This window comes from Indicator indicator, chromosome 15 (genome assembly GCF_027791375.1).
Source record: "Indicator indicator isolate 239-I01 chromosome 15, UM_Iind_1.1, whole genome shotgun sequence".
NCBI classification, from domain to species: domain Eukaryota; kingdom Metazoa; phylum Chordata; class Aves; order Piciformes; family Indicatoridae; genus Indicator; species Indicator indicator.
This window is the reverse complement of record NC_072024.1, coordinates 9,127,417-9,154,572: the sequence shown is the minus strand read 5'-3', so window position 1 is coordinate 9,154,572 and position 27,156 is coordinate 9,127,417. Positions and strand designations below refer to the sequence as shown.

Sequence of the window (27,156 nt, the reverse complement as noted above, 5' to 3'; positions counted from 1 at the left end):
ATTGTCACTTAACTGCTCTGTTACACCTTCCTTTGGTAGTTCTTATCAGTACTATCAACTGAGCCTACAATGATCATTTTGTCCAGTTGCAAGTTTCAGGACTCACAGACTTCTCCATGGCTTTTGCAGCAGATGCACTTAATGAAAAGGGTGTAGCTTTCAAAGTAACCTGTCATTAAGCTGTCAGTGTAATTCAAGTTTCCTTTTAAAGTGTTGGGACAGATTCTGTACTCCCAAAATCCATACTATCAATATATGTAATTGATGTTGATGTGAACAATGTCAGGACTGAGTCCTTCTCAACTCTGTCTTGCTCAGTTTTTCCAACAGCAACACATCTAATTCTAGTTCTTGACCTGAATGATAACAAGCTATTAGTAAATGCTAGACTGACCTTCATAGTTGTGAGAAAAACGTTAGCTGAAAACATTTTCAACTTAGTTTGCTGGAAATTTCTTTCTAAGAAATACTAAGATAAGAAGTAACAGAAAAGTTTTTCAATTACAGCTCTTTCTTACAGGTTAATACATTTTATTAAAAAATTACTCAGATCTGAATTCAACAGAAGAAACTTATTCCCAGAGGAGTATATGCTAACTCTACCTAAATACATTTTTTCTGAATTATTTTTTCCTCACCCTCTAGTTAGGTATCAGAGGAAACAGGTAGGTAGGTCAGGACATTTGGAGCAAGTATGCTCCATCCTCATACTGATCTGTTCCTGGTTTTGGGTGTCCATTGCCCTGTCCTGGAGAAGGCTCTTGGGATGGAATGATCTGGAAGCACTTTTTGACGCAGTACTGCAAAACAAAACAGTGCCAGTGGTGAGGAGGGCTTGGCATGGCTGTGTCACACATAAAATCCTTCCAGACAGTGAGTCTAAAATGTTTCCTTGCCCATTACAGACACCCACAGATTGCTAGAAGGCCTTCTCCCTCGTTGGGCAGGATAAGCACTGTGCTGAGATAAGACGGTTGGCAGTGATTTCAGTGGGCAGCCTGACTTCCTGTGTGGTTTATCGGTCTTGGCATCAACATTTTACTTCCTGCCATTTTACTTTCTTATCAGCCACCCGAATTTCAGAACATTGTTTTTCTAATTAATGTTCTTTCTCTCTCCTGCCATGATGGCTGCAATCAGCTGGAGGCCTTCTACTCCATATTCACCACCGAACAGCAAGACCATGTCAAGTCTGTGGAGTACCTGAGGAATAACTTCCGACCACAGCAAAGCCTGAACAACAGGAAGGTGTCTAAGTCTGCCGTGAAGGATGCTTGGAGCCAAGATATGACAGACATCTTAGAAAATCCACTCGGCACAGAAGCTTCCAAAGGTAGATTACACTTAAGAATTATTTACTTGACTAACAGGAGAAATGGTTTTGTCTATTTTATCATCAGGTAGTGTCGAGGATCGCTGGGAACTGCCAAAGAAATAGCGCAGGTTTTACAGGTATTCCGTGTTGGTATGTGTCAAGAAATTAATGAATCCTTTGGGTGCCTGTAATTATCTGTGAAACTCAGTGTCACAAGGAGCCACGACAATAAAGGCCAAAAATATCTGAAGCACAAACTGGATACGTCCTTGTTTCTGCCAACTGGATGTAGGGCCTTGGAGATTCACGACAAAAGGGAAACATGAAAGGACAAGGTCAGAGGTAAAATTCTGGCCCCATTAGCACAGACTCATTGAGTGCTCAAATGGGAATAGAGTGTCCAGATGTGGTTATGGATTTCATTTTTACAGTAACAAGACTTTTGAAGAACTGTCGACCTTTTAATTGAACGTTTGTATCAGTCCCTTGATAATGGTGACTGGGGGAAAAGACCTCTTCCGTACAGGCAGGTGATTTTCTAGTCTTGCTAAAGTGTTTCATGTGCCTTTGTAGAGCAGCTTGTGCTTGCTTCTGTCAGACACTGGATAATGAGCTGGATGGAGGGAGGTGGAACGGAGGTTGCGGTTGTTGCATTGACACAGACAGCCCTGGCTACAGGAGCACATCAAAAACTGAGAGAAATGTGTGCTGGATAAAATAAGGCTAGAAATAAATACCGTTTGCTACCTTTATTTGCCTTTATTTTATTGAGTGGTATTATTTAGAGGTAGGAGGAATGACATGTACTTCCCAGCCTTCAGTTTCAAAAATTCTTGGTGCTTAACCAGTTCTGGGTAGAGGTAAAAAAGAGAGGAGCAGTTTCCCAGAAGGAAACAGCTAAGCAGATTTACAGGCTTCCCTTTTTGTACCTGGCATTTTCACCTGGCCAGGCACAGAGAGTGTAGTTTTTAGAGGACGTGAATTGTGAAAACAGCTGCGTTCAGCAACCTCATCCTCCCAAGAGAGTGCTGGAAGAGTATATTTCTCAGGGCTCATTATTCTGTGAGCATGCTTATTTTTATATATGTAATATACACGTACACAAACCTCATGTACATTAAAGGCAGCCTTGGGACAGAGAATTTACATCAAAGGTGAGAGGGAGATCTTGGGAATGAAGAAAACCTACTATGCTCTGATGCTCTGGCCTGCAGTTTTCAATCAGTGTTTTAATAGCAACACATGTCAACATTTATTTCTGCAGTTATCCTCTGCACATATTAGTTACCCAGAATAGTGATGAAAGTTAATAGTTACATTATGTTAAAAGTGACAAAACTGACTAGTTTGTGTTTTGAGTGCAGCCAAAGTACCTCTGGTACATGTGGTACAATATTCAAGATTTTACTGCTTTGGCCGTACGCCTGCATATTCCTCACCTCACTGGATGGTTTTTAAGATTAGAAAAATGCTTTAGGTGATTTTCAGCCTCACAGTAAATAGCTGAATCCCATGATTTTGCCAGAGCATAATAAATGCTAAGGTTTGTGGTTAATGGGCTGATATTGAAGTCAGAAGTGTTGATACCAAAGGAACACTTAAATAACTGGGAAGGTTTTCATTGACTTTTATCTCTAAGAACTCAAGGGCCCAGATTCAACCAAGCACACATGGCTTAGTTATGATGTGAGCCAGTTTGCATGAGAAAGGGAGCTGCACAACCATTAGTCCCTGTTTAGATAGCTTGATTCCCTGGGTACTTGACACCTTACATGCCTGGGGACTGATTTCCTGAGCAGGTTCTCACTAGGTTGTCTCCCATCGTGTCCAGGTACCATAATGCTCTGTGCTTGTGCCTGCCAGGAATTTGAGCTTATGGCATGCTCAAGTGAGACCCTCAGGTAGTGGGCATGCATTTCCTGTGATCTAACAACACAGAGCATGCCATCTAACGGCAGGTATGATGCTAGCATCAGTGATTTGGTTTTTTCCCCTTGAGCTTTTGCTATAGGCTAATGACTGGGCAACCAGCCTTTTTTGTAATGGCTCTGTCAACTTGTCACTTTTGGGTTGTGTGCACACCAGGGGACACTGAAAATAGGTGCATTTTGTTCATGAACTTAAAAATAAATAGGTTGCTGCTGTGTTGCTAAGACAAAATGGATTGTAGAGTATTCTCCAAAGGTTACAGGGATGAGTTATAGCTGTTCCAGAGATGTAACAACGTGGATGCTTCTGGCCCTTCTTTTGACAAAGGTGGACAGTGATGATGTGCCTGGTCCACTGCACATTCTGAACTACTGACATATAAATAAAATGAGTTGAAGTCATAATACTTGAGTGAAAGCAAAACCTATTGTTTATTCAGCTAGTAAATACAGTACTTCTTTATATACTGTCGTTCATGCAAAAGTACTGAGGAGCTGAGTGCACAGAGTGCTTCCCAGCCAGACAGTCTAGCATACAAATATGAAAGCATAGGGTTGCATAACAAATGTATTTTATGCAGATTCTTCTGCACACCTCATGGTTGCATCTCAGTGCTTTCCACGTTACATGAAGCAATGTGACCACTGGTTGTCACATGTTGGCTCTTGTCTACCCTCCTTGTGCTTAGATTTGTGTGTTGCCAGAAAAGGCAAGGTCACGAAAATGGCTTTTACTTGCTGCAAGGTGATATGGTTTGTGATGGTCTTCAGCTCTGGAGGGGAAGTTTGGGTTTGTTTGTCGGTGTGAATTTTTGCCATTTGTTTTCTTTGTCACTCTCTGTTAAGTCTGTGGGCAGTATTGCTAATCTAGAAAACAGTGTAGCGTTTGTTATGTAAGTCTCTCTTATTTTGGAGGAAAATGTGCCCAGAGCAATTTGCATAATGTTCAGAATAATTTTCAGAGTTCCCTGGTGAATAGGGAATTTCACATCAGCAGAGAGTGATGCAGCTCTGCAACTGTCCATTGACAAACTTGCTACCCTTAACAGTTTGGCACCAAACAGAAATGTCTTTTCTCCCAGCTATCGAAGCAATCTCAGGTCACAGAACTGTGACCAGTAGCATAACCTGCAGATACGCTGGAGGAAAACTGTTTCTCACTTTATGCTGGTCTTTTGAGTATTTCCTTTGCAAAGCCTTGTAAGTGGTGGCATTTGGTAAATAAAATGTCTTCTGGGAAAGGCTATTCTAGGTCAACCAAGCCTGTCAGAACATTTGGATTCAGTTTGCTAGCTGGTATGAATGTTACCAGCCTTTTGTCCATCCTGTCTTTTTGATTTTTAAAGAGGCAATGTAGGAAGGTGCAGTATTTTCAATCATTAAAATACATGATGGTGACAATATTTTATCTAATTTGAAATAGTATGGAGGGCTAATTTTTCACTTGAGGGTAAAAACTCCAGTTTTCCATTTGTGTAGGAATTTAGCAAGAAGAGTTTTCATTGCTTTCATTATCTCATTTTTTCCTGCTGTTGACAAAAGCAGATTTAAAGCAGTTCTCACGATGGCTGCCTGCATGCCTGGGATACAAGGATATGCCTAAGACCTGTGCTCAATTGAAGCCCATGAGTTGACCCTAGAGCTGTTTAAAAAAAAATTATACACTTCATCATTAAATACGTTATTTCTGAAATATAGCATTCAGGATAAATACTGTTCAGCTATGTCACTGTAGTGACTAGTGGATTTGTAATAAACCATCACACACCAATATTTTTCAAGATGAAACTTCCAGAGATTCAGGGAATACAGTGGATCATGCTGTGAAATCATGCTGATCATCAGGCCTGTAGGTTGATCAAGAGGGCTCACCAGTGTTACAGTACTGATTTATATAAAGTTTTGAGAAATTAGAGGTTCTTTGTACAGACATATTAAACCAGGACTGTATTTGTAAAATACTCATCAGTTCCTCTAAGTATCAGTGACAGTGGTTGAGTTTTTGCACAGGACTGCCTCTGTTGAAATTGCCTCCTTTCTTCTCTGGCCTGTCCTCTGTGGCTCAGGACTGTGTCACTCTGTCACATCACGTAATGTCCTCCATCCAGTCTTTTGGTGGGCTGCTTTCACGTAGCTATGCTAGAGACATTGCTTATTATTTATCAGTTTAGTAGTGTACACGGCTCTTCAGGGACAAATAGAATTCTTGCATAAACTCCATCCAGTTCAAGGACCCGAACCTGCGTGTTCCTTACTACTTTCACATGTTGTCCCATCAAGCAGAGATGTATTTACAAAATACTACCTGCTTCAGTAAAGGTGTAGGCATGGAAAGTCTGGAGGAAAAGGTGTTTCATTTCCTTGTTGGGATGTACCTCATGTGCAATAATATTTGCCCATTTTATTTTGCTGCTGATTACCACCATCAAATGTTTCTTTCTCTTTATGTTTTTTTAATGCTGAAAAACAACCCCTTTAACCTTTCGGTCTCATTAAATGTGCTGCAAGCCTTATAACACTTAAACAAGCATCCCATGTGAGGGGCTCTTGACATCAGAGTTTTCTTTCACAGATGCCTGATTACTTCCCCAAAGGTGTCTGATTACTCTTCAGTAGAGTCTCAAATGATGCTGTTTCCCATCAGTGGGAATTCGCCTCAGAGTACCATCTTTAATTATGATCTTAGACTAAGTTAAATAATGAGCAGTCATAAATTCACTCTAGTAAAACTTCCTTAGCTTTGGACTCTAAATGAACAGCTGGGACATTCCTCTAGTAGTGTACAGATGATAATTTTCCTCACTGTTCTTTGTTATGCAGTAATGACACACAGTTTGGAAGTCCTTGTAACTCAGTGCTACTAAAATGTGGATAAAAGATACTTGGATTTTCCCTCCTGCATGCTTTGCAGCTCTAGCTATCCACCTGCAGTCAAAAGGTACAGCACTGCTCAAGCAAAGCAGTTTAGTTCTTATCCACTATTTCACAGCACCTGATGTCAGATGTTAAATTAAGGCCTTCAGCAAAGGTATTGCCTTTTCTGCATGGTTGTGGCATCATCGCCTTGGAGCGCACCTCCACTGCAGCATCATCCAAAGTTCTGAAGATTCAGAGCAGTGACATCACCATTTTGAGGCAGATAGTTTAGAGCATTGGCAGCAGTGTTTCTGAATGAGAATAAGTTATTTGTCTCATTTATAGCCTCTGTTATTGCTCCCAGTAATTTGGTTTTGCTTTCTAAATGCCCCTGTTTTATGAGAACACTCTCAAAACAACTTTGCAGTCTCTTCATGCCCTTGGGTTCTCTCTGGGGGGCCAAAAAGAGCATCAGGCAGAAAAGTTCTGCTCTTGCAGAATGTTGTTTATGTATCTCAGTCAAACCCAAACGGCCACAAAATACTCTGTAGCGAAAAGTGTAATCTACCCAAAACAACAACATAGTAAATGGAAATATTTTTAAATGATACATTATTGAACTCCTAACTTGGGGATTGCTAAAGCAGAACAATACTATTTCTTTTCTTTAAATATCTTAGGGAAAGTGGAAATAAGCAAGAACCTTTTTTAGTTAATTTACAATATGTGTACCGCTGCAGCTAATTGTTCTTGTCCTTTAGAAGAATTGTGGGAGATTTCTTTATAAATTAACAATTTCTTCCTAATTTCCTTGGTTAACTGGGCTTCCTCTACTTTCCTTTTTATTTCATGTTGTTATGAAGATTATCCTTTCCTGATTCCATTCCCCTTTAATCAGGCCAGCACCCTACTACACTGTGCAGGTGCAGATGAACTTATGTATCATTATTATTTTTTTATTTTATTTTATGTATCATTATTATTTTCAATATGCAGGGAAATAGGGAGGAGCAGTAACAGAACCCTCACTTTGGACTTTCGGAGGGCAAACTTCAGGTTGTTCAGGCAACTTATTCGGAAAGTTCCCTGGGTAACAGCCCTTAAGAAGAAAGGGGTCCAGGATGGTTGGACCTACTTCAAACAGGAGCTCTTAAAGGCACAGGAACTGGCAGTTCCCACATGCCGTAAGACGAGCCGGCGGGAAGACGACCGGCCTGGATGAGCAAGGAGGTCCTGAAGGATTTAAGGGAAAAAAAGAGGGTTTATCGCCTTTGGAAAGGGGGGAGGCAACTAGTGATATGTTTAAGGATGTTGCTAGATCATGTAGAAGAAAAATTAGAGAGGCAAAAGCACAGTTAGAAATTAAACTGGCCGCTTCTATGAAAGACAACAAAAAGCATTTTTATAAATATATTAATGCTAAAAAGAGGGGCAAGAGGAGCCTCCACTCTTTATTGGACGTGGAGGGTAACATTGTACCTAAGGATGAGGAGAAGGCTGAGATTCTAAATACCTTCTTTGCCTGCATTTTCAACAGTAAGGCAGGAGGACTTCAGGATAACTGGCCTCCTGAGCTGGTTGATGGGGTCAAGGAGCAGTGTTGTACTCCTGAAATCCATGTGGAATTAGTTCGAGATTTGTTGAGTCACTTGGATATTCACAAGTCCATGGGACCTGATGGGATTCATCCTAGGGTGCTGAAAGAGCTGGCAGATGAGCTGGCCAAGCCTCTCTCCATCATTTTCCACCAGTCCTGGCTCACTGGAGAGGTCCCAGAAGACTGGAAACTGGCCAATGTGACGCCCATCCACAAGAGGGGACGGACAGAAGAACCTGGGAAATACAGGCCTGTCAGCCTGACCTCAGTGCCAGGGAAAATCATGGAGCAGATTGTCTTGGGGGCAATCACTGCATACCTGAAGGATGGCCAAGGAATCAGGCCCAGCCAACATGGATTTAGGAAGAGCAAGTCCTGCCTCACCAACCTGATCTCCTTCTATGATCAGGTGACCAGCCTGGTGGACGTGGGAAAGGCTGTGGATGTAGTCTGCCTGGACTTCAGCAAGGCCTTTGACACTGTCCCCCACAGCAAACTCCTGGCCAAGCTGTCAGCCTGTGGCTTGGACAGCAGCACTGTGCTGGGTTAGGAACTGGCTGGAGGGCCGAGCCCAGAGAGTGGTGGTGAATGGTGCCACATCCAGCTGGCAGCCTGTCACTAGTGGTGTCCCCCAGGGATCAGTGCTGGGCCCCATCCTGTTCAATATCTTTATTGATGATCTGGATGAGGGGATTGAGTCCATCATCAGTAAGTTTGCAGATGACACCAAGCTGGGAGCAGGTGTTGATCTGTTAGAAGGTAGAAGGGCTCTGCAGAGGGACCTTGACAGGCTGGACAGATGGGCAGAGTCCAACATGATGGCATTCAACAAGTCCAAGTGCCGGGTGCTGCACTTCGGCCACAACAACCCCATGCAGAGCTACAGGCTGGGGTCAGAATGGCTGGAGAGCAGCCAGGTGGAAACGGACCTGGGGGTACTGCTTGACAGCTGCCTGAACATGAGCCAGCAGTGTGCCCAGGTGGCCAAGAGAGCCAATGGCATCCTGGCCTGCATCAGGCATAGTGTGGCCAGCAGGAGCAGGGAGGTCATTGTACCCCTGTACACAGCACTGGGTAGGCCACACCTTGAGTACTGTGTCCAGTTCTGGGCCCCTCAGTTTAGGAAAGATGTTGAATTGCTGGAGCATGTCCAGAGAAGGGCAACGAGGCTGGGGAGAGGCCTTGAGCACAAGCCCTATGAGGAGAGGCTGAGGGAGCTGGGACTGTTTAGCCTGGAGAAGAGGAGGCTCAGAGGAGACCTCATTGCTGTCTACAACTACCTGAAGGGAGGTTGTAGCCAGGAGGGGGTTGGTCTCTTCTCCCAGGCAAGCAGCACCAGAACAAGAGGACACAGTCTCAAGCTGTGCCAAGGGAGGTTTAAGCTGGAGGTGAGGAGAAAGTTCTTCTCAGAGAGAGTGGTTGGCCATTGGAATGGGCTGCCCAGGGAGGTGGTGGAGTCACCATCCCTGGAGGTGTTCAAGAGGGGATTGGACGTGGCACTTGGTGCCATGGTTTAGATAATCATGAGGTTTAGGGTGACAGGTTGGACTCGATGATCTTTGAGGTCTCTTCCAGCCTTCTTGATTCTATGATTCTATGATTAGGATTGCTGCAGCAGACCTGGCTCAGTGCAAAAGGTTGCACTTGAGGCTGGTAACACCATGCTGCTAATTGCTTGCCCTGCATCTTCTTTGCACTACAGACCTGCCCAGCTGCCACTGCGCCTCAGTGCTCCAAGTAAACGTACTGACCTATTGCTGTGAGAGTCTCTTGTCGTGCACCTTAAGTACCTGCTGTAATCACATTTTAGGCAGAAATCGGTGTGTTCTTCCTGAATATCTCATCCCTTCCATCTCATCCATGCCTGGTTTTGCAGTGCTGGGTTCTCATCTATGCAGTTGTCTTGGAGCACATCATGCAAAAGCAGAAAGGACAGGCTGCTGCCTTCTGAAGAGTCTCAGATCAGTCAGGTGGATGGCAAAGTGTTCAAGGAAAAAAAAAAACTGACCCATTGTAAGGGGGAATCGGGTACAAAAAGATGTGGTACATATACCTGACAGAGGTCTCTTGCTTCCCCTTGCAGTAGCTCTGTTCTGCAAGGTTCTAATTTCACAAGTAATAACTTCTGTGTGGTTGTAATGGGAGCAGCAGGTGTGTCTGTGCCTGAATGTAGCGGACAGCTTGCCAGTAGATTTATTAATGAAAACTTGCACTTGTTTAGGAGATTATAAAGACCCCAAAGCAAAAGAGCAAGAGAAATTCAGTGTGAAAGTTTAAGTATGATTTGGGTTCACAGCTGCCACTGAAGCTGGAAGAGCTGAGTACTTGTAAGGCAGGTTGATGATTTATTCTGTTTACACCTGCAGGGGATTCCTTTCTGCACCACCTACCTTCCAGTCCAGCTGTTTGGCCTGCAGAAGTACTGATTTTAATTTCAGTCTTGACAGTACTTTGGACCATGAGTGCCTGCAGCCAATCCCTTGTGTTGGAAAAAGCCTCAAGCCATAAAAATGAAGCTGTTTTCCTGGTCTGATTTTGGGCATCCCTCAGTCACACATTGGGATGCTCTACCAGCCCTTTTGGCTGCTTCTTTCTATGCTCCCCAGTCCAAGCAATCCTTGCCAAGACCCTGGGAAAGGGTGGCTTGGCTAACGTGGTAAATACATGTTGTTCTGGCAGGAGATCTTCCTTTCTCCCTGTTGACTCAGCACATGCCCCTGAATGTGGTCACACATGTTGCATCAGGTGCAGTGGTAAATAAGGTCACAGGTGTACATTTTAAACACAGGCCACCCTCTGCATGCAGGCCTGCTTGTGTGCAGTACAAACACAAAACTTGCAGGGCAGATCCTTGGCAGACATCAGTTTAGCCCAGCATGGCATCTGATGGTGCGAGGCTGATCTGCACTTGCTGAGGATTTGGGCCACAGCTGTAGAAACAGTATTTGTGAAATATATAAAATATTTGGGCTCAAACACCACGAAGTAGAACACATGGTCCATCCATGCCTCTCAGTAAAACTGGGGCTGTTGCTGTGATGCCATGGAAACTCAGATGCTACAAGGAAAGCCATACAGGAATGAATCCAAATGCTGGCTGTGCGTTCACCTCAGGAAACAGGCAGGCAACACAGGGGCAAACCCCAGCTTGTCCAGAGTCCCTGTATCAGAAATGCCCCATGTGCCAGTTTGCTCATGAGGTTCTCTCACTGGGCTCATAAAACAAGCGCAGAGGCTGTCAATGTTTCTCACACCTTAAGAAACAACCCTGTCTGTTTGAAGCATGGAGGAAGGTAAGAGGAGGGAAGATAAATAGTCTGTCTCCTAGCTACATTCTGCCTGTGGATTGAAGTAGATCAACACAAATATTTGTGTGCACAGCATGCTCTAGAGCTTGCAAATGCCTGCTGCCAAGTGCAGGCAAAGGTAAAGGAAAAATGCATGCTTCACTTTAAAGCAATTGTCCTTATATATTAATAATGTTGTTTATAAGCATTATGAGAAGTTAGCAATATATATACTAAAGCCAAAATATTGCAAATGTTTAGTAAAAGGAGAAGGGGGGACAATGTTCTAAGTATGCCTCTTGGCCTCCTCGTAGTCTATTTGTTATCTCTTGGGAGTACAGCCCTAGCTGAACTCTGAGAATGAATCCGACAGCCCAAAAACTGCTGTTTTTCGTTGGGGATCAGAGTCTCTTCTGAAGCATCTGCACTGAATCACACCAATGCCAAGGTAGCTGAATCTGGCACTGTATCACTTCCCCTACCATGACACTGTTGGCATGGCACTGAAAGCAAGTGCAAGTTTTATGATTTCAGTATAACTCATCTTTCTGCATTCCAGAGCTTATTTGAAGTTTTGAGGGTCTAATGATGAGAAGGAACATGTGTATGTGTATGTATTTATATATGTTTACATAGTTGAAAGTATTTTTCTTCCCTTCTCTCTTCATGGCATCACTTTCATCTTGTGTTCAGTTGGGTTTCTGGGGACTACAAAGCTGAATAAATTTGCTAGAGTATTGTGCTGGTTTGAGGCCAGACAGTTTTCAGGCTTCTCTGAAACCAGCAGAGAAACTTGTGGCTGAGTTGGGTGTCATTACAGCAACAGCAGCAAGTGGTCTGTCTGCCCTGCAGAACTGACTCCTCCAGCCCCTTCCTAGTGGGCAAAGAAGCACCCTCTCTCCCCCAGAAGTGTGGCCACTAAGTTGTTTGTCCTCATGGGGCAGAAAGGTGTGAAACCCCTGTTCTGACTCCTCACCTTATAGCCAGAAGCAGCAGCAAAACAAGACCCTAATCCAGTAATGGTCCGTGGGTATATCGTGATGCCACTAGTTATTCCTTTCAGATATAAATTGCCTTAGCAGATCCCTGTTCATTTCCCTGTGAGGAATTCACAGGCGTGTTCCTTCTCTGTGCTGGAAATTGCCAGGGTTTCATCACACAACGTATGTCCCACAGCACTGAGAAGAGGAACGACAGTTTTGCATTGCTGAGACATGCAGCAGGAGGGAGAGATTTTCCAAAAGAGGGCATAGCACAGCTAGAAATAACTACCTTTAAAGTGTTGACATTTTTATGTATGGAAGAGCTAACTTAGAACATTTTTAGAGAATTTTATAAATGCCTCTGAGCCCTGTGCCACTGGATTCATCATATGAAGCACCTGTTTTACAGGGAGAAGGTATTCAGGAAACGACCAAATACATGGTTCTTGTGCTCTCTCAGAATTTCCCTGAATAGCTCTTTTTATAACCATAGGTAGCATATTCAGAAAGCACGATGAAATCCAGACAGTTTGGCTGGTTTTGCATTTCTGTCTTTGAAAGAGAAAAGTAGACTGATTTAATAAAAAAAAAAACAAAACAAAACCCTGTCATGTTCTCTTATATGCCCTTTCTGCATTTATGGGTGTATCTTAATATCAGTGATTAATTTTTGCAAAACAATAAGCCCCTTTTTTGTCTTTCATCTCTCTGAAAGGGAGCTGCCAGGAGCTCTTGGATAAAGCTTTATCAGGCTTCAGTTAGGAAAGCCTCATGGAGGTTACGTAGCCAAGTACAACATACAAATCAAATTAAGGGAGAGATGAATGCGGAGTTGTTAAATTAATTTTGTTTGTTCCAGGCCGTTGGAATGTTTTTAACATGAAGAAAATAATTCTCTGCTGCGTGGCTGGCCTGGCCAGCGCTTAGGACTGTATTAGCATGCTACATTTGTCTGTGAGTGGCAAACAAGTTTTCTCCAGGCTTGAGTGAGCCCTGGAAGACGAAGCTAAGCCAAGATGCTGGCTTGCCCCCTGCCTTCCCTGGCAGGCTGATGTGCAGAGAAAAGACTGTGTCAAGCTCCCAGACAGCCCCACACATAGCCAACAGCTGGAAATGCTGGCTGAGGCTGCCCTGATCAAGTCAGAGGGCTTCCTCCAGATGCACCCACGCAACCCTCCGTGTTCTGCAGAACTTTTCCATAAGGCAGGAGGGAGTATGTTTGTTCAGGTCATCCCCAACAGGAGGGTGAGGGGATTGTTTTCACTCCAACAGGTCTGAGGTTCAATGCATTGCTGCCTACTGTGAGGCATGCCTATGGCACTTGCCTGTTGAGTGCATCTACCCTTGTGGCACTGGTGAGGTTTTTCTGCCTGCAGGCCTCCTGACACCGATGGTCTGCTAGGCAGGGCATGGTGGCTTTGGTGTCCTGCTAGATCTTTGTGGGGCCAGGTCAGGTATCTGCTCAGTGTTGCACCACACCACAGAAAGGCATCCTGAAAGCCTCCCAGATATTTGTGTTATCCCTTAGAATCTGAATTTAAAGGAGGGCATTAGTAATATTTTTTCTAAAGATAGCTGAGTTCTGCTATTTCAGTGTGAAATGATGCTGCTTGTTGATTTCAGTTCTTCCTTTTTTTTTTCTTAAGCAGTCCTAAATTCACAGGCTTTTTTTGCCTTTTTTTTTTGCCTAGTTTAAAAGAAAAAAATGAAAGGGAAAATCTGGTGTTTCTCCTCAGTATGTCTTTTTTCAATTTAGAGGAAGATGCAGACTTCTCCCTCCATGTCCCAACCTCTTTGTGCATTTCTATTTGTCCTTCAGCTGCAAATCTGGAAAGAAAAAAAAAAGGGCAAAAGGCAAGGAGCCTGTGATTCTTTTAATCTTCTTTCCAAAGTCCAAGGCACACAAAGTATTGAAAGGAAAATTAGATCTCTGGAAAATGCCAGTTGTTTTATAGATGGTCAAATCATTACACTTTTTTTTTTCTTGCCTTTCAGACATTGCTATGTTATTATGTATCACTTTAATTAAATCATCAAATTGAATTATTAGATTAAGTGTGGGGTTTTTTTTTATTCCATTGTGTCCTAAGCAGGTTTAGTTAAATTAATAAAACCATATGTTTCATTTTATAAAAAAAAAAAAAAAAAAGATTTCTTTTTGCCCATTTGTAAGCCATTAAAAAAAAAAAAAAAGAAATGGCTGAACAGAAACGGTTGGTTATTACTTAATTACATCAGGTACTGCTATGTGCCTTGGAGTAATTGGAACAAAGTCATACCAAGTCATGAAAAATTTGTAAGATTTACTGTGAAATAGCACTATTGTAAATTCATTACCCATTTAGGAGGCTGTGAATGAGGTCTGTCCTCTTCAAAACTTCTCACTGGAGTCACTCAGCTGCTTTAATGTGCTCATGATCTTGGATTGGATCACAGTGCAGGGTCAGGGAGGGTTTCCTAACTTCAAGCCTGTCAGTCTCCTACTTACCCTTGAGAAATAACCACTTCTTTTCTCTCACTGGCATAAGCTATTTTGAATGGAATCAAAGTTGGCTGCCAAGAGTGTCATGGAATAGGATGGCTCCTCCCTAGGTGGCTCAGGATTCTCACTAGGGTGGCTTGAGGTCCTTGCTGAAAATCAGCTGGCTAGCTGTGGTTCAGAGGGGGATTGCAATTAAAGTAGATCTCTCAGTCTCTTGTGAAGGTTACCTGGTTGAATTATCCTAAAACAATATGATGCATGATTACTTTAAATATATAAATCCCTGCATGTCCTCCTGAAGGAGGAGGACTGGATAAGACTTATAGGTCTGGGTAGTCCTTCACCCTGGACTCCTATCGGTGATAGGATTTGATTAGGTGGAGAGATAAAGGCTGGCCTGGCATTTTGAAGCATAATTCTGTGGTGACAAAGGGCTTCAAAGGGGGCAGTTATGATTTATTGGTGCAGTTGTCAATAAACAATGATGTCAGTGAGAATTGATCTGACTAACTCAGCGGAAAGAGGTGAGCACAGAGAGGCATACCAAGGATTGTGAAGCTCTGTAAATAATGACAAGAGCAACTTCTTTGAACTGTACCCTCTTGACTGGGCCCTGGCCACCTCTGTGTCATGCTCCGCAGCACCATATCCCTGTGGTCTCCCTGCAGAGACTAGGAGGGAAGAGGTCTGCAGGCAGCAGACTGAGGTGTTGCTTCTAGCTTTGTGATATTGCCAGCAGAATGCCATTTTGGTCCCTTCAACTCAGTGTCAGCAGAAACATATTTGTTTTGTCAGTGATCAGAGGTACTACAGGAGTTGTGTGCTTTTCTGATCATCCTGGTTCACACAGAAAGTTCTACAGCAAAATTGCAAGATTGCTACCACTCATGGCAGAAGCAAACACCAAAAATCTTTCCTGCCCACCTGCGTTTCTGTAATAAATGTTCTCTTGACCAGGCTAGCTACAAAATGTGAGTTACAGCTGCACAAATACAGATATTTTTCTATTGTAGTGGTAACATTGATGTTTACAGCATTTAATCATTTTTATTTAGGAACTGTAGCTATTTCAGAAATGTAACAGCAGAGCTACATGACCAGCCTGCAAGTCCAGGCATTAGGAACAGACATTCTCCCCTTCAGCGCTGTCAGGACTCTTTGGAAGTGAAATAAAGGCCGAACATACACACAGTCACTTACCTGCAGAGAGCAAACAAGCTGAATGTGTTGGCCTCAGATGAAAAAGTCCTATTGGGAGAAATAATTCTGCAAACAGTCTCAGTGCGATGGGCTGGGTGACACTTCGACTTTCCCTGGCAGAAGGGAGCAGCTCCTTTGCCATGGCATATGTTTTTAGGTATCATTATGAGTGATTTCTCTTGGTTCAGAGTTTATATTGGGGAAAAGAATGAGAGAATCTGTCTTGAATCGTGTATTTTAAACACGATTTTTAACGCTTGGAAAAGAGCTAAACTCTTTGGTTGAGAAGTGCATGATGTACTTTTTCGATAGCATATGAGTGCCACCTAGCGTTCTTCACCAGTACCCTGACCTTCACGTTCCAGTGCCTTGAAAAACGTTTTCTTCTGCCGCTTCAAGTGTATGGGGCTGGGCTTGCACCTGGGCTTGGTCTTCCCTGCACAACTTCGGGTTTTGGCGTCTGCAGTAAGCAGAAGCTGTGGTTTTGCCTGCTGACTAAGCTGCTCCTCTGCTGAGATCACCAAAATCTTAAGCTTGAGTGAGAAGAAACCAGTTCCTCACCAATGCAGGCAGGGTTAGGGAGGCACAGCTTTCAGAGGCTGTCTCGTGGGTTCCCACCCCTGTTATAAGAAGGAGATGGCCAAGGGCCATTAAGTGCCACACTTCCCTGTGCTGGTGATACATTTCTGACAAACAGTTGAGAATCTGTGAAACAAAATAGATAGAAAGAAGAGTGTAAACTAACTTCTGCTCATGTGAACGGTGTACTAAGTTATGATGAAAGTAATTACTGACCCAACAGTGGCAATGCTTTCAGAGGTTCAAACTATTTCCAGGGCCTGCAGAGCATGCTGGAGTGTACTTATCCCACTCATGTGGCAGGAGATCCCCAGGGCCTGGGAAGCTGAAGCTCAGTTTGATTTGAGTTCTTAGTATTACATTGCAGAGCTCTTAAGTGACCAAGTTAAAGTGTACATGCAAACACTAGGACTGAAAATAAGTTTAAAATTAAGCAACCTGCCTGCAGAGAATGGGTTTTCTTACTCTCTTTACTCTGGAGAGCAGGAAGCAGCTGCAGGTGGTATTAAATCCCATTGGTCTCAGTGGATTGCAATCTAAGCTATTACTGTAGGGAAGGGCATTAAAGAAAAAACATGGCTCATAAAGTGAGGCACAGTTTTTCCTCTTTGTTTTCTCTTGGTTATTTAGGAAAGCTTAACATATTTTCCTTCTATTTTTTAGCTTGCAGTACTCCCCCAGTCAACATGAAAGTGCAGCCTGTGAACAGGACAGCATTACTTGTAACCTGGAACCAACCAGAAACCATCTACCACCCTCCGATCATGAACTACATGATCTCATATAGCTGGACTAAAAATGAAGATGAAAAGGAGAAGACTTTCACCAAGGACAGTGACAAGGACCTGGTAAAACCACAGTATCAATCTCAGACATCTGTATCTAGCTATCCTTACATTGCTGTTTTCTCAGTAGAAGGAAGTAGACGAGGAAATCATTTGTGACCCTTATAGTCAGGCTAGCGCTTAACTCACAGTGAATTGCTATTAAAATGTTCAGCATTAGTTGAACATTGTACACAATGTTCAAAACACTGGAGCTTGGATTTATAGTTCATGAGTGCATAAAGGACTAAATGTGTAGACACTTTTTCATGTACTGCTGCTGAGAAGCAGCTGGCTCGGGAAATAGTTAGGCTCTGAATACCTTTTGGCTTTTGTTCAGCTCACAGATCTTCATGTGAGAAGTCTGATCCCCCAAAATCTGTTCCTAGGCTCAAGCTTTTCACTGTGCATAGCCCCTTGCAGTCTTTGGAGCAGTTTCTGGCAGCAAGTGCTGCCAGCAGTAGGAGTTGCATGGTCAGATCTAGAAGGTTACTGTGGAGTGGCCCCATACAAGAGAGAGAAAGAGGGAAGAGCAAGACAGTTCCATTACAGATGGAAACACCAATCTATCTCCTCCATTTAGGATTTGATCTGCTTGTCATTCTTGTCTAAGTGGAAGCAAGTATTGTACCAGTCTTTAACATTCTCTGCATATAAAATCAAAGTGACATATTCAGGTTTGAAAGGCCTCGGTTTATTGTTAATCAAAGAAAGCCTCTAGAATAATGAAACCAGTAATTGTATATGCACATGAAAAATGCAGCAGCACAGAATGTTATTCCTAATGACTGTTATCGTATTTTTTTTTTCAAATGCACAGTCCTCTGGGCCCATTCAATCAGTTATACAATAATACTTCTCTTATTCCCTTAGATGAAGATTCTTTTACTTCATTTCCATTTATATTTTCCATTTCCCCACTAGACATTGTTATCTGGGTCACATTAGGGAACAATGTGCCTCACAAAATCAGAAAGGAATCTATTGAAAGGCACCCAAGGTTATGATGCATTGTAACCTCTCTCTTGTCATAACTTTACACTCTTAAGGGAGACATTTTCTAATCAGGTATAACGAGGAGAGCCTTAATCAGCAAAAATGAGGTGGGCACAGTGAAAGCATCCTGTTCCATGTAAAAGAAATAATTAAAAATGCAGGGGATGTGATGGAGTGATAGCTTGGAAATAAATTGCAGTGAGACCCTGTGCTGTGCAGCAGAGCTTGGTGGTGAAGAAAGCAATGTTAGTTTAGTCTATTTTAGGGACAAGAGAATAAGGAAACTTTTTCAGAGGAAAGTGTAATTTGCTTTTAGTGCTCTAGCAGAGATAGTTGGGCTGTCCAGTCTTGAACAGAACTAGACAAGTCACTGCTGTTTCAAGTGACCCACACAGCTACTGCTGATGTCTGCTGCAAGACAGGAACTGATGTGATGGTGTACTAAGGAAACGCAGAAGAGAATCTGGAAGACAGCAGGGCAGTGTCTCAGGTCTAAGAATACACAGGGATATCCCCGCCCAGGATGCTGTGCCATCATGTCATACAGGCCACCAGCATCAAATTGCCATAGCTGGTTTGCTGCAAAATAAAGAGTATGAACATGCAGCAACATTTCTGGCCTTATCCTGTGTTTGGGACTTGGATCTCCATCTACAAAAACTTACTTTACTTCCTGCAAGGTCAAGTGATTTTAGATTTAGGTTTTTCTGAGGAGAGCAGAGACTTTCAGGCATGAAGACTGTCACAAGAGTATATGCAGGACGTGTTCATCTCTTTCTCTGGGTGCATCACTTTGGTGTTGCCCTCTTCCAGGGGACTTGTGAATTTTTCTGTTTAGAAATAAGTTTGTCTTAAGTGGCATAAATGTCCTGTGTTAGCAGAATGCTTCATATATTTCAAACTGATCATGGACAGTACTGTGGGGGTAAAAAACTGAATAATATCTATTTTTTTTAAACAGAAGGCCATCATTAGCCATGTCTCACCTGACATCCTTTATCTGTTCAGAGTTCAAGCAGTTTGCCGAAATGAAATGCGTAGTGACTTTAGCCAGACTATGCTCTTTCAAGGTAAAAAAAAAATGCATATGCATATATTTACACTAAATGATTCTTTCTTTGTTTAACATTTTCTTTACAGAGTGCAATATGGTATGGAATTATTTCAGAAGATGTTTGCATGCATATAGACAATGCTAATTTCATATTGTGGCCAGTGACTTTATCAGAATCCTATTTCTAGTGATTGGTGGGGTTGCCTATGCCACTGCTTGCCGGGTTTATCAGGCTTTAGGAGAATTCAGAGCTTTTCTTGCTTCTAGTTTTCAGATGCTGATGCATCAGAGGCACAGCTGTAGCAGAATGTGTGTGAGTTGTGTCTGTTTAATGTAAAGAGGAAAGAAGATTAGTCCTACCTTGATAAATCACACGTGGAGACGTTCAGGTTTTACCATGCACATAACCTCAGTGATTTCCAGAATGTGCATTTTTAAATGAAAGGAAGAGAATGGAGTGGCTAAACTGTCCTTTGTAATGGGTTTCCTTTTAAGTTTATTGGAGAAATCTGATAAAAGTTGAGGGAACTTGATGAATAGGAACTCCCATTCCAGATTACAGATGTAGAAACCTCAGAATGAGTAATGGAAGAACAAAATAAGCAGAGAGTTAAAAAGATGAATCATTAAGATAAAGCAAAGGATTATGTCAGTTAGGTCTGATGGAACAGACTCAGAGTATATGGAACAAAGTAACAGAGGTTGGCTTCAGACTGATGTTCAGAAACTGTGGATGTTTTAATCCTACTCTCTTAGTATTTAGTATCTGAAGTATATCAAGCTCTGGACCCAACTTAGTTCTGTGGCAGTGTCATGCACAGCGTTAGCAACACTGCAGACAAGAAGTGTCCTGTCCAAGCAACATCTCATGCGTAGCTCTCAGTTTCTTAGTATCTCAACATAAAGTTTTGTACTTCACTTTTAAGTGCCAGGCAGAACTCAGAAAATTGTATGTTATTGATTATTGCCTCTGTTGGCAGGTAATAGAATGGAAAAAATTCTTTGAGATTTGACCATGGCACTTATTTAATTACAGTTAAGAGTAAATTGGCATTGACAATTTTGCCAGATACTCTCCGAGTACTCCAGCCTGGTGTTCAAAGCAGTGGAAGTGATACATGCAATGGGAGCAGATGTTGCATTTCTCTTCATATCTCCCCAAAAGGAGCTGTTCCTCTGACCTTTGGCTGTACCCAAGATCTAACCTAGAAAAAAAAATCTGCTTGAACTTTCAAAGCATTCTTCAGAGGCTAATTATAGTTGTAATTGAGATAAATAGCAATAAATAATGATAGTATTATCAGAAGGGCAGAAAAAACTATTATCAGGTGCTCATGCTTCTTGTGTTTAAGATCATCAAGTCCAGCTGTTAATCCAGCCCTAGAAGGTCACCATTAAAACCATGTCCCTCAGCACCGCATCTACACATCCTTTAAAATGGCTCCAGGGATGCTGATTCCACCACTTCCCTTGGCAGCTTGTTCCAGTGCTTTACAATCCTTGCTGTGAATAAATTTTCCAAATATCCAAACCTAAACCTCCTCTGAAACCTGAGGCCATTTCTTCTTGTCATATAAAACAAAGACATTGCCAAGTTAAGGGTGTTTGATCCAACTTGGGTTTGAAGGAGGGCATGTGTTTTATACACTTAAAACAGCATTGTCAGGCCTGAGTTGTTAAGGCCAAACGAACCTGCCTTTAGATACAAGCACCAGGCAAGGTGGGAACACCGAGCAAGCTGAGCTGCTTTCACTCCAGAGCCCCGTGTGCACACTCTTTTGTAGAAGCCCCGTTCTGCAGTTGTGTAGCAGTTTCACCAGTGCCTCCCCCCCAGCATGCTGACGTGCTCTTGTTCTTTGTTTCTCAGCTAACACTACTCGAATTTTCGAGGGGACCAGAATTGTGAAAACAGGAGTGGTAAGTCGTGGCCATGGGTGACGAGTGGGCGGTGGTATCGCGGGGGTATTGGCTCTGGGGGGGCGGCGTTCCCACCAGGTGGCAGCACGGGGCTGGGAATCCGCGGCAGGACCGAGCTGTCCTTGGGAGATGCTGGTGGACAGCCGCCACGAAAGGTTTTGTCACATACTGCTGGAACAGTTTGGCTTCATAGTCCAAGAGGCTTTGACCACTGGAGAGTCAAGTATTAACAAACATCTTCCCGTGTAGGTATTGAGGTCATTTAAAGGGGATTTGTAATTTTAATGATGACTGTGGAAATAAATTCAATTTTATTAACTGTATAACCAGAAGTAAATGCAATAAGAATAAGCCTTCACACACAGCATCTTTGATCTTCTGGTGCTTTAAGAATACATGCTATTGTGTGAATAAAGCCTTAAGAAGCTCTTTGTTTTAATTTTACTTCAAGTGAGACTGTAAGGAGTCACTGACACTGACTTTTTGTATTCAGAATCAGAAATGCTGATACATGTACAGTAAAACTGGAATATTGTTTCAGTTTTGAAAACTTTACTAGGTTATTTAACATAAGCTATCCATAACCTGAAATTCTTGGTACTTAGTATACTGAATTGTTCAGGCAAATTTATGGACTGAATTCATGCTATAGACTTTACTCTAAGTACATTGCTTCTGGTTTTATTCTGTTCCAGTCTGATATATTCCCTACTAAGCAAATAACACACACAAAGCTTGAATTTAAATGATTAATGTTTGTTTAATGATGTATAGAGGTATTCTAGACATATAAAATCTCCTGTCAAATTGTAATATTCAGTCCAGCTTTGAGAGTGTACATGCCAGCAAATAGCAAATCTCATAGTGCCTTAGGGATTCACACTGATAAGTACCTGAAAGTTTAGATGCTTATTTAAGGTTTTGGCTTGAAATCTCTAAAGCACAGGTTTTCTCCTGAGATCTCAAGTTCTCTGTGATTGCAGCAGGTCAAAAATTATGTGAGAAAACAACCTTTCTTGGTTTGTTGCAGCATTTCAACTATACAACCTGACTAAAGACAGGAATTTCAGAAAGACACAGAAATAAGTTACAAAGTTCAGTTCCAAAAAGAAACCCTTTACAATTTCACTCCATGTTCAGTAGCACCTAATTAACCCTCATTGATCCTTGTCTCATGTGTACTTCTCCAGCTAATACTCCTCTTGCTGATGAATTCAGTAACACTGAGACATTTTTCAGTAAGGCAGAGGGAACATGGTTAGCTGGCCAGGCAGAACTGCTACCCCAAGTCTTCCACACTCCTTGTCCTTAGCTGACTCACTTCAGTGTCTTTTTCCACATGTACTTCAGGAATGTTAATTGCTTGTCTAGTAATGGGGAATGCTGTGTCTATACATGGGTGCCACAGCCTGGTGGTCCTGGTTAGAGGCTGTGGAGACCTGCCGAAGGGCTCCTGATGTTCTCCAAGTCCTCTGTGAGACCCCAGCTGGCTGTGCTGCAAGTCTTTTCTAATGAGAGTGACACCTCCCTGCAGCACTGATCCTTAGCAGACTAATGCCATAATGGGTAAATGAAGGAAATAAAAATAGTAATGTTCAAGGCCTTGGCAGTGTGTGTGGGAAGAGGCAGAGTTCCCCGTCAGAGCAGACCCAGCAGCCACGGAGACTCATGTTGGCAGCACAGCCCTTATTTTGGGACAGCCCTTATGTAACACTGTATTTTTAAACTTCTGTATTCTGAGGATTAAAGCACCGTGAGTAATGCAGCTAAACTCATTAAACTCCTTTACATCCTTCTCACCCCTGAAAGGAGACGTAATTCACAAGTCACCAGTGACGTGAGTGGAGAAGATCTCACTGTAAAGTAAAGATAACGATAAAGAGGGTTTTGATGATAATGATAGTTTGGAAATGGTGAATGCAGGGAGATTTCTTCCCCTCTTGGTTTGCAGGGTAGCTCTGTGACGTGTCCCATTCCTGGTTTCCAGGTTTGGCCCTGCATCCAGCTGGTGTAAGTCTCTTCAGTTTTAAGAGAATAGAATCATAGCAACCAGAATGGCATGTGTGTGGAAAAGGAGGGAAAAGAAAAAGAAAAATTACTCTGGGTAGCATGTTGGGGCCTCCGCTGATGCTCTCTGCTGTGTTTTCTTCCCCTCTGCTGCCGGTGACCTCCTCAAGCCTACAGCATCTCCTGCCTCCTCAGCTGACATGGCTCCCATCAGCTCCGGCTCCTCCACCTGGACCTCCTCAGGGCTCCCCTTCTCGTTTGTGTCCATGGCCACAGGGATGGGGCCTTCCTCCAGTGGCAGCCAGGCCACCATGGCCTCAGTGGTGACCAGCACTTTGCTGGCAGGGCTGGGCTTCAGCGGTGGTGGCATCTCCTCCTTCCCTAGCAGCGTGTGGCCTACCCGGCTCCCTGCAGGGGCTGCCCCCAGCAAACAGGCAGGGCGGCCGGTACTGGCTGCCACTGAGGCGGCTGCTGCCGCCTCCCCTGGGCCAGAGCGGGACTCGGCACTGACAAAGGACAGTGAGGGAGCCGAGGAGGGGGAGAAGGATGAAAAGAGTGAAAGTGAGGATGGGGAAAGAGAGCATGAGGAAGAGGAAGAAAAGGATGCTGAGAAGAAGGAGAAAAACAGGGCGACGGCAGCTGCTGAGGCACACAACAGCACGGAGCCCAGCGTGGCCACAGCTTCCCCCAACCGGACTGCTGAGGAGGAAGGAAATAAAACCATATCGGATGAAGAGCCAGACCAAAACATTGCCCCCACGGAGAAGGAGAGCTTTGCTGAAGCAGATGCTCAGCCACAGCCACTCCCTTCCACCCAAGTGCCACCAGCGTTCACCAACGAACTTTACCTGGGGAAGATCCCAAGAAGACCAGAGACAACAAAAAGACCTCCTTCAAAGGAGGACAGGTTTCCAGAGGAATACCCCTCAGATAACAAATTCATCACCATTAACCCAGGTGAGTGACCTTCAGGGAAACTGTTTTTACCAGCATAAGACTGTTGGAAAAATGACACAATACAAAGTCCTTACTGGTTTCCAGTCAATGCAACATTTTTGTGGTGCCTTGCTTCATCTGATGGGCAGGTTGTCACAGAACCCAACCCACAAAATGTTACTGGGGGAGGAGAGGGGGAAGAATCATCCTTTTATTTTATTGGGCCATATTCATGTTCCTTGTATTGCTTACAGGAAGATAAAATTTGAAAAATGTTACCCCCCTGGCACGATGAATTAAGATTTCAGTTTAGAAAAAAAGAAAGGGGAATGTGGTGAGCTATAACTGTGAAATTAATTTGGAAGTCCAGGTGTTGTGCCAAGCTCGTATTTCATGGAAAGGTTCCTATGTGTGCTGTAAGCTACAGTAATTTATCTGCAGGATTGTCCCTGACTTGGCTTTGAAATAGTCTCCCAAATACGGGATCATCACTGGTTTATTTCTCACTCAAAGCCTACATGCTATGATCTTCCAAGACAAGGCACCTTTTGCACTGAAGTTACTTTTTATTTTTTCCCCCCTATGAAAAATAAACCTTAGCCAGGCAGAGTTCATGTATTTTCCGCTTGTCTTGATGAGAATTGCCAATGCTCCTGTACATGCCAACACTGGTTATATGTACCAACGCCGCAGTACGTACACAGCAAATACGACAACCTTCTGGAACCATGCCCTGATGATCTGCGTGGGCACCAAGCCCTGTGTGGTCAGGATTTGCTGCACAAGCCTATGTAAACATGTATCTCACCATGTTCCAAACTTGTTGTGCGGGATGTCCACTGCATGTGCACGTGTTTCTGCTTGGGAAGCTCCAGGCACTGGTGAGGAAAACAGATCTTTTAACTGCAAGGAGCAAATGGAGTACATGTGTATAGATTTTTTTGCAGAGTGAGAGCTGAGATTTTGATACCATGATGAGTTTGATGAGTGATTCTGTGTATTATCATAGCACTTATGAGATAGTGCACTTTTTCCTTTGTTTGCTTGATGGGATTTTTTTACTGTTATTGTTTGTTTTGCTAATCTATAGACTATTCTGTAATTTTGTTTTTCCATCAAAGCTACTCAAGAGTAGTGTGGAAAAAACCCTACATTAATTTTTCTCTACATTTATAAACACAAAAATGCAGACAGTGTGCACTCAGTTATAGCTGAGAACCAATTTAAAAACAAAGCTAAATCCGATCTTCAATAACATTTGTTACAGAAATGCTGACCTGACTCTAATGCTGTGAATCATAACTGTTCTGTGAGAGAACAGATTAACAATGTGGAAGCCAAGAAACCTGCACCAGGTTGTGTTGATTTGTTAGAAATAGAAATATTTTTCTTACTCCTACACTGGAAATATTCTTCAAAGTCCAGTGCTCCCACTGAATATGGTGTGAGGTGCCTGTCAGGCAGCTTTCAACATGCCATTTGGCCTAATCACCTTTTTTATCAGGAAGGGGAGAACTTGTCCTAGCCATGCTTTGTAATGTTGGGAGTAAGCATTCAGCACCATTTGAGTTCAGACCCCAAAAATTAAATCTGCCTAGGTACATCTGACTCTGATACAGTTGTCTTCAGTTCATCCTGCCTTCTGCTTCCCTCTTTCTCATGTGTCAGATTCTTGGATGGCCCAAGTACAATATCCCTCATGTAAGACCTAGAAAGAGCCTCATGGCTTATTCTCAGCCTAATAAATTTGAGGCAGGAGGGGTAGTTGGTCTTGTTTCTTGGCTCACAACAAAGGTATTGTTATTAGATTGGATTTTATTCTGTGGTGAAGATAAGATTAAAAAGATGAAAATCAATGAGATGGGGAAATATTGTTAATATTGGTAAGAAGTACTTGCTGATTATTGTGAATTGTATGCCCTTAGTCTGCAGTTATTTCTCTTTCTAGTATGCAGAGAACTATCACTGAAAGTGGTTCAATACAGCTTTGCCTCCTACTAGACAGCCTCTTTTAAGAGCTCAGCTCACCTGCAGGCTTGGAGGCTTGAATGACCCTGCCTGAAGACTGCGTGCAAAGCCAAGTCTTGAAAGGACTCTGCAAATTAGGTTTTCCATCTTTTTATATAGAGGGAGGATAACTTACTAAGATCACTGTGTTTTACAAAAATGGCTCCCATGTTTAGGAAATCACATCTGAAATAACCAGCACATGTTAGCTGGGGGGAAAATATAAGTGGAAAAGTCACCTGTTTCACCCAAATTAACCTTGGTTAAATCTCCCTTAAACTTCCGGTGACATTCCCAAGATGAGGAGAAGAAACTGTACCATGTTTTCAGCATCCCAGACTAACCCCTCCAAGGTCCCTCGGTGTACAGAAGAGGACACTCAGCAGCAAAAGAGCTGGGAATGGCTATTCAGAGATGAAGGAGGGCTCATTTGTGCCATTTTCCTTTGGGTAGAGGTTCCTTCCCTGTCCTTCACCTCCAGGTGGAAGAAGTCACAAACCTGGTGACTCCACTCCCTCTCCAGACATTGGGACTGTCTAGTGATTTTCAACTCTGTGAACATTTTGAGGTGGTTTTTATTGACTTTGGGACAGAGGCTTTCAATGTGAATCTCTGTGTACCAGGTGTGAGGACTTTGTCTTTCAGTCTCTTCAGGCATGTCCTTTTCTTTGCATCTCGTCTGACCAGGCTTCTGCAGTGGATAGCTGAGGTCTGCCTAACCTAGAATTTGTCCAAATATTTTACTGGATGGCCTGTTGAGAGTGCTACCCTTGTGAGAAGACTCTTAGGAATGCAAAAGGAGCTTTCCTACCAGGCTGGGTCTAGGTTACCAAAGCCATGTGCCAGCAAAACCCACAGCTGGTGAACCGGCCCATCAGTCGAACACTAGCACAAAGCCTAAGCCTAATTGCTTCAGCTTAATTGTTTTCCACAGAAATATAGAAATTTGCAGTTCATACAGACATACCTGACCTAGCTTATACAAGCAGTTGTGTTCAGTGAAATTCCAGCATAAGCAAGACCTCTTCCTATGAGAAAAGGACTTAAAGGTTTTCCATAACAAGGTAAACTTGAAATCAGGACAATGACCAGCAAAGCCAGGAGGTTATTGCCAGAAGTGTCTGAAAAGCATTCTTGAGTATCAGGACAGCAGAAAGAGACTGAAGGCCATTTCCAAAGTGAGCAGAA

At 43.0% G+C, this 27,156-nt stretch overlaps 1 protein-coding gene across 1 annotated transcript in view; it reads left to right on the top strand.

The window, feature by feature from the left end:
• Positions 1-27,156, top strand: part of PTPRG (protein tyrosine phosphatase receptor type G) — a 413,314-nt gene that overhangs the window by 313,398 nt on the left and 72,760 nt on the right. The window contains exons 8-12 of the mRNA XM_054387705.1: positions 1,141-1,333; positions 16,891-17,075; positions 19,009-19,117; positions 20,969-21,018; positions 23,196-23,982. Of these exons, the coding sequence (XP_054243680.1) occupies positions 1,141-1,333; positions 16,891-17,075; positions 19,009-19,117; positions 20,969-21,018; positions 23,196-23,982 (1,324 nt within the window). The remainder of the gene's footprint in view (positions 1-1,140; positions 1,334-16,890; positions 17,076-19,008; positions 19,118-20,968; positions 21,019-23,195; positions 23,983-27,156) is intronic.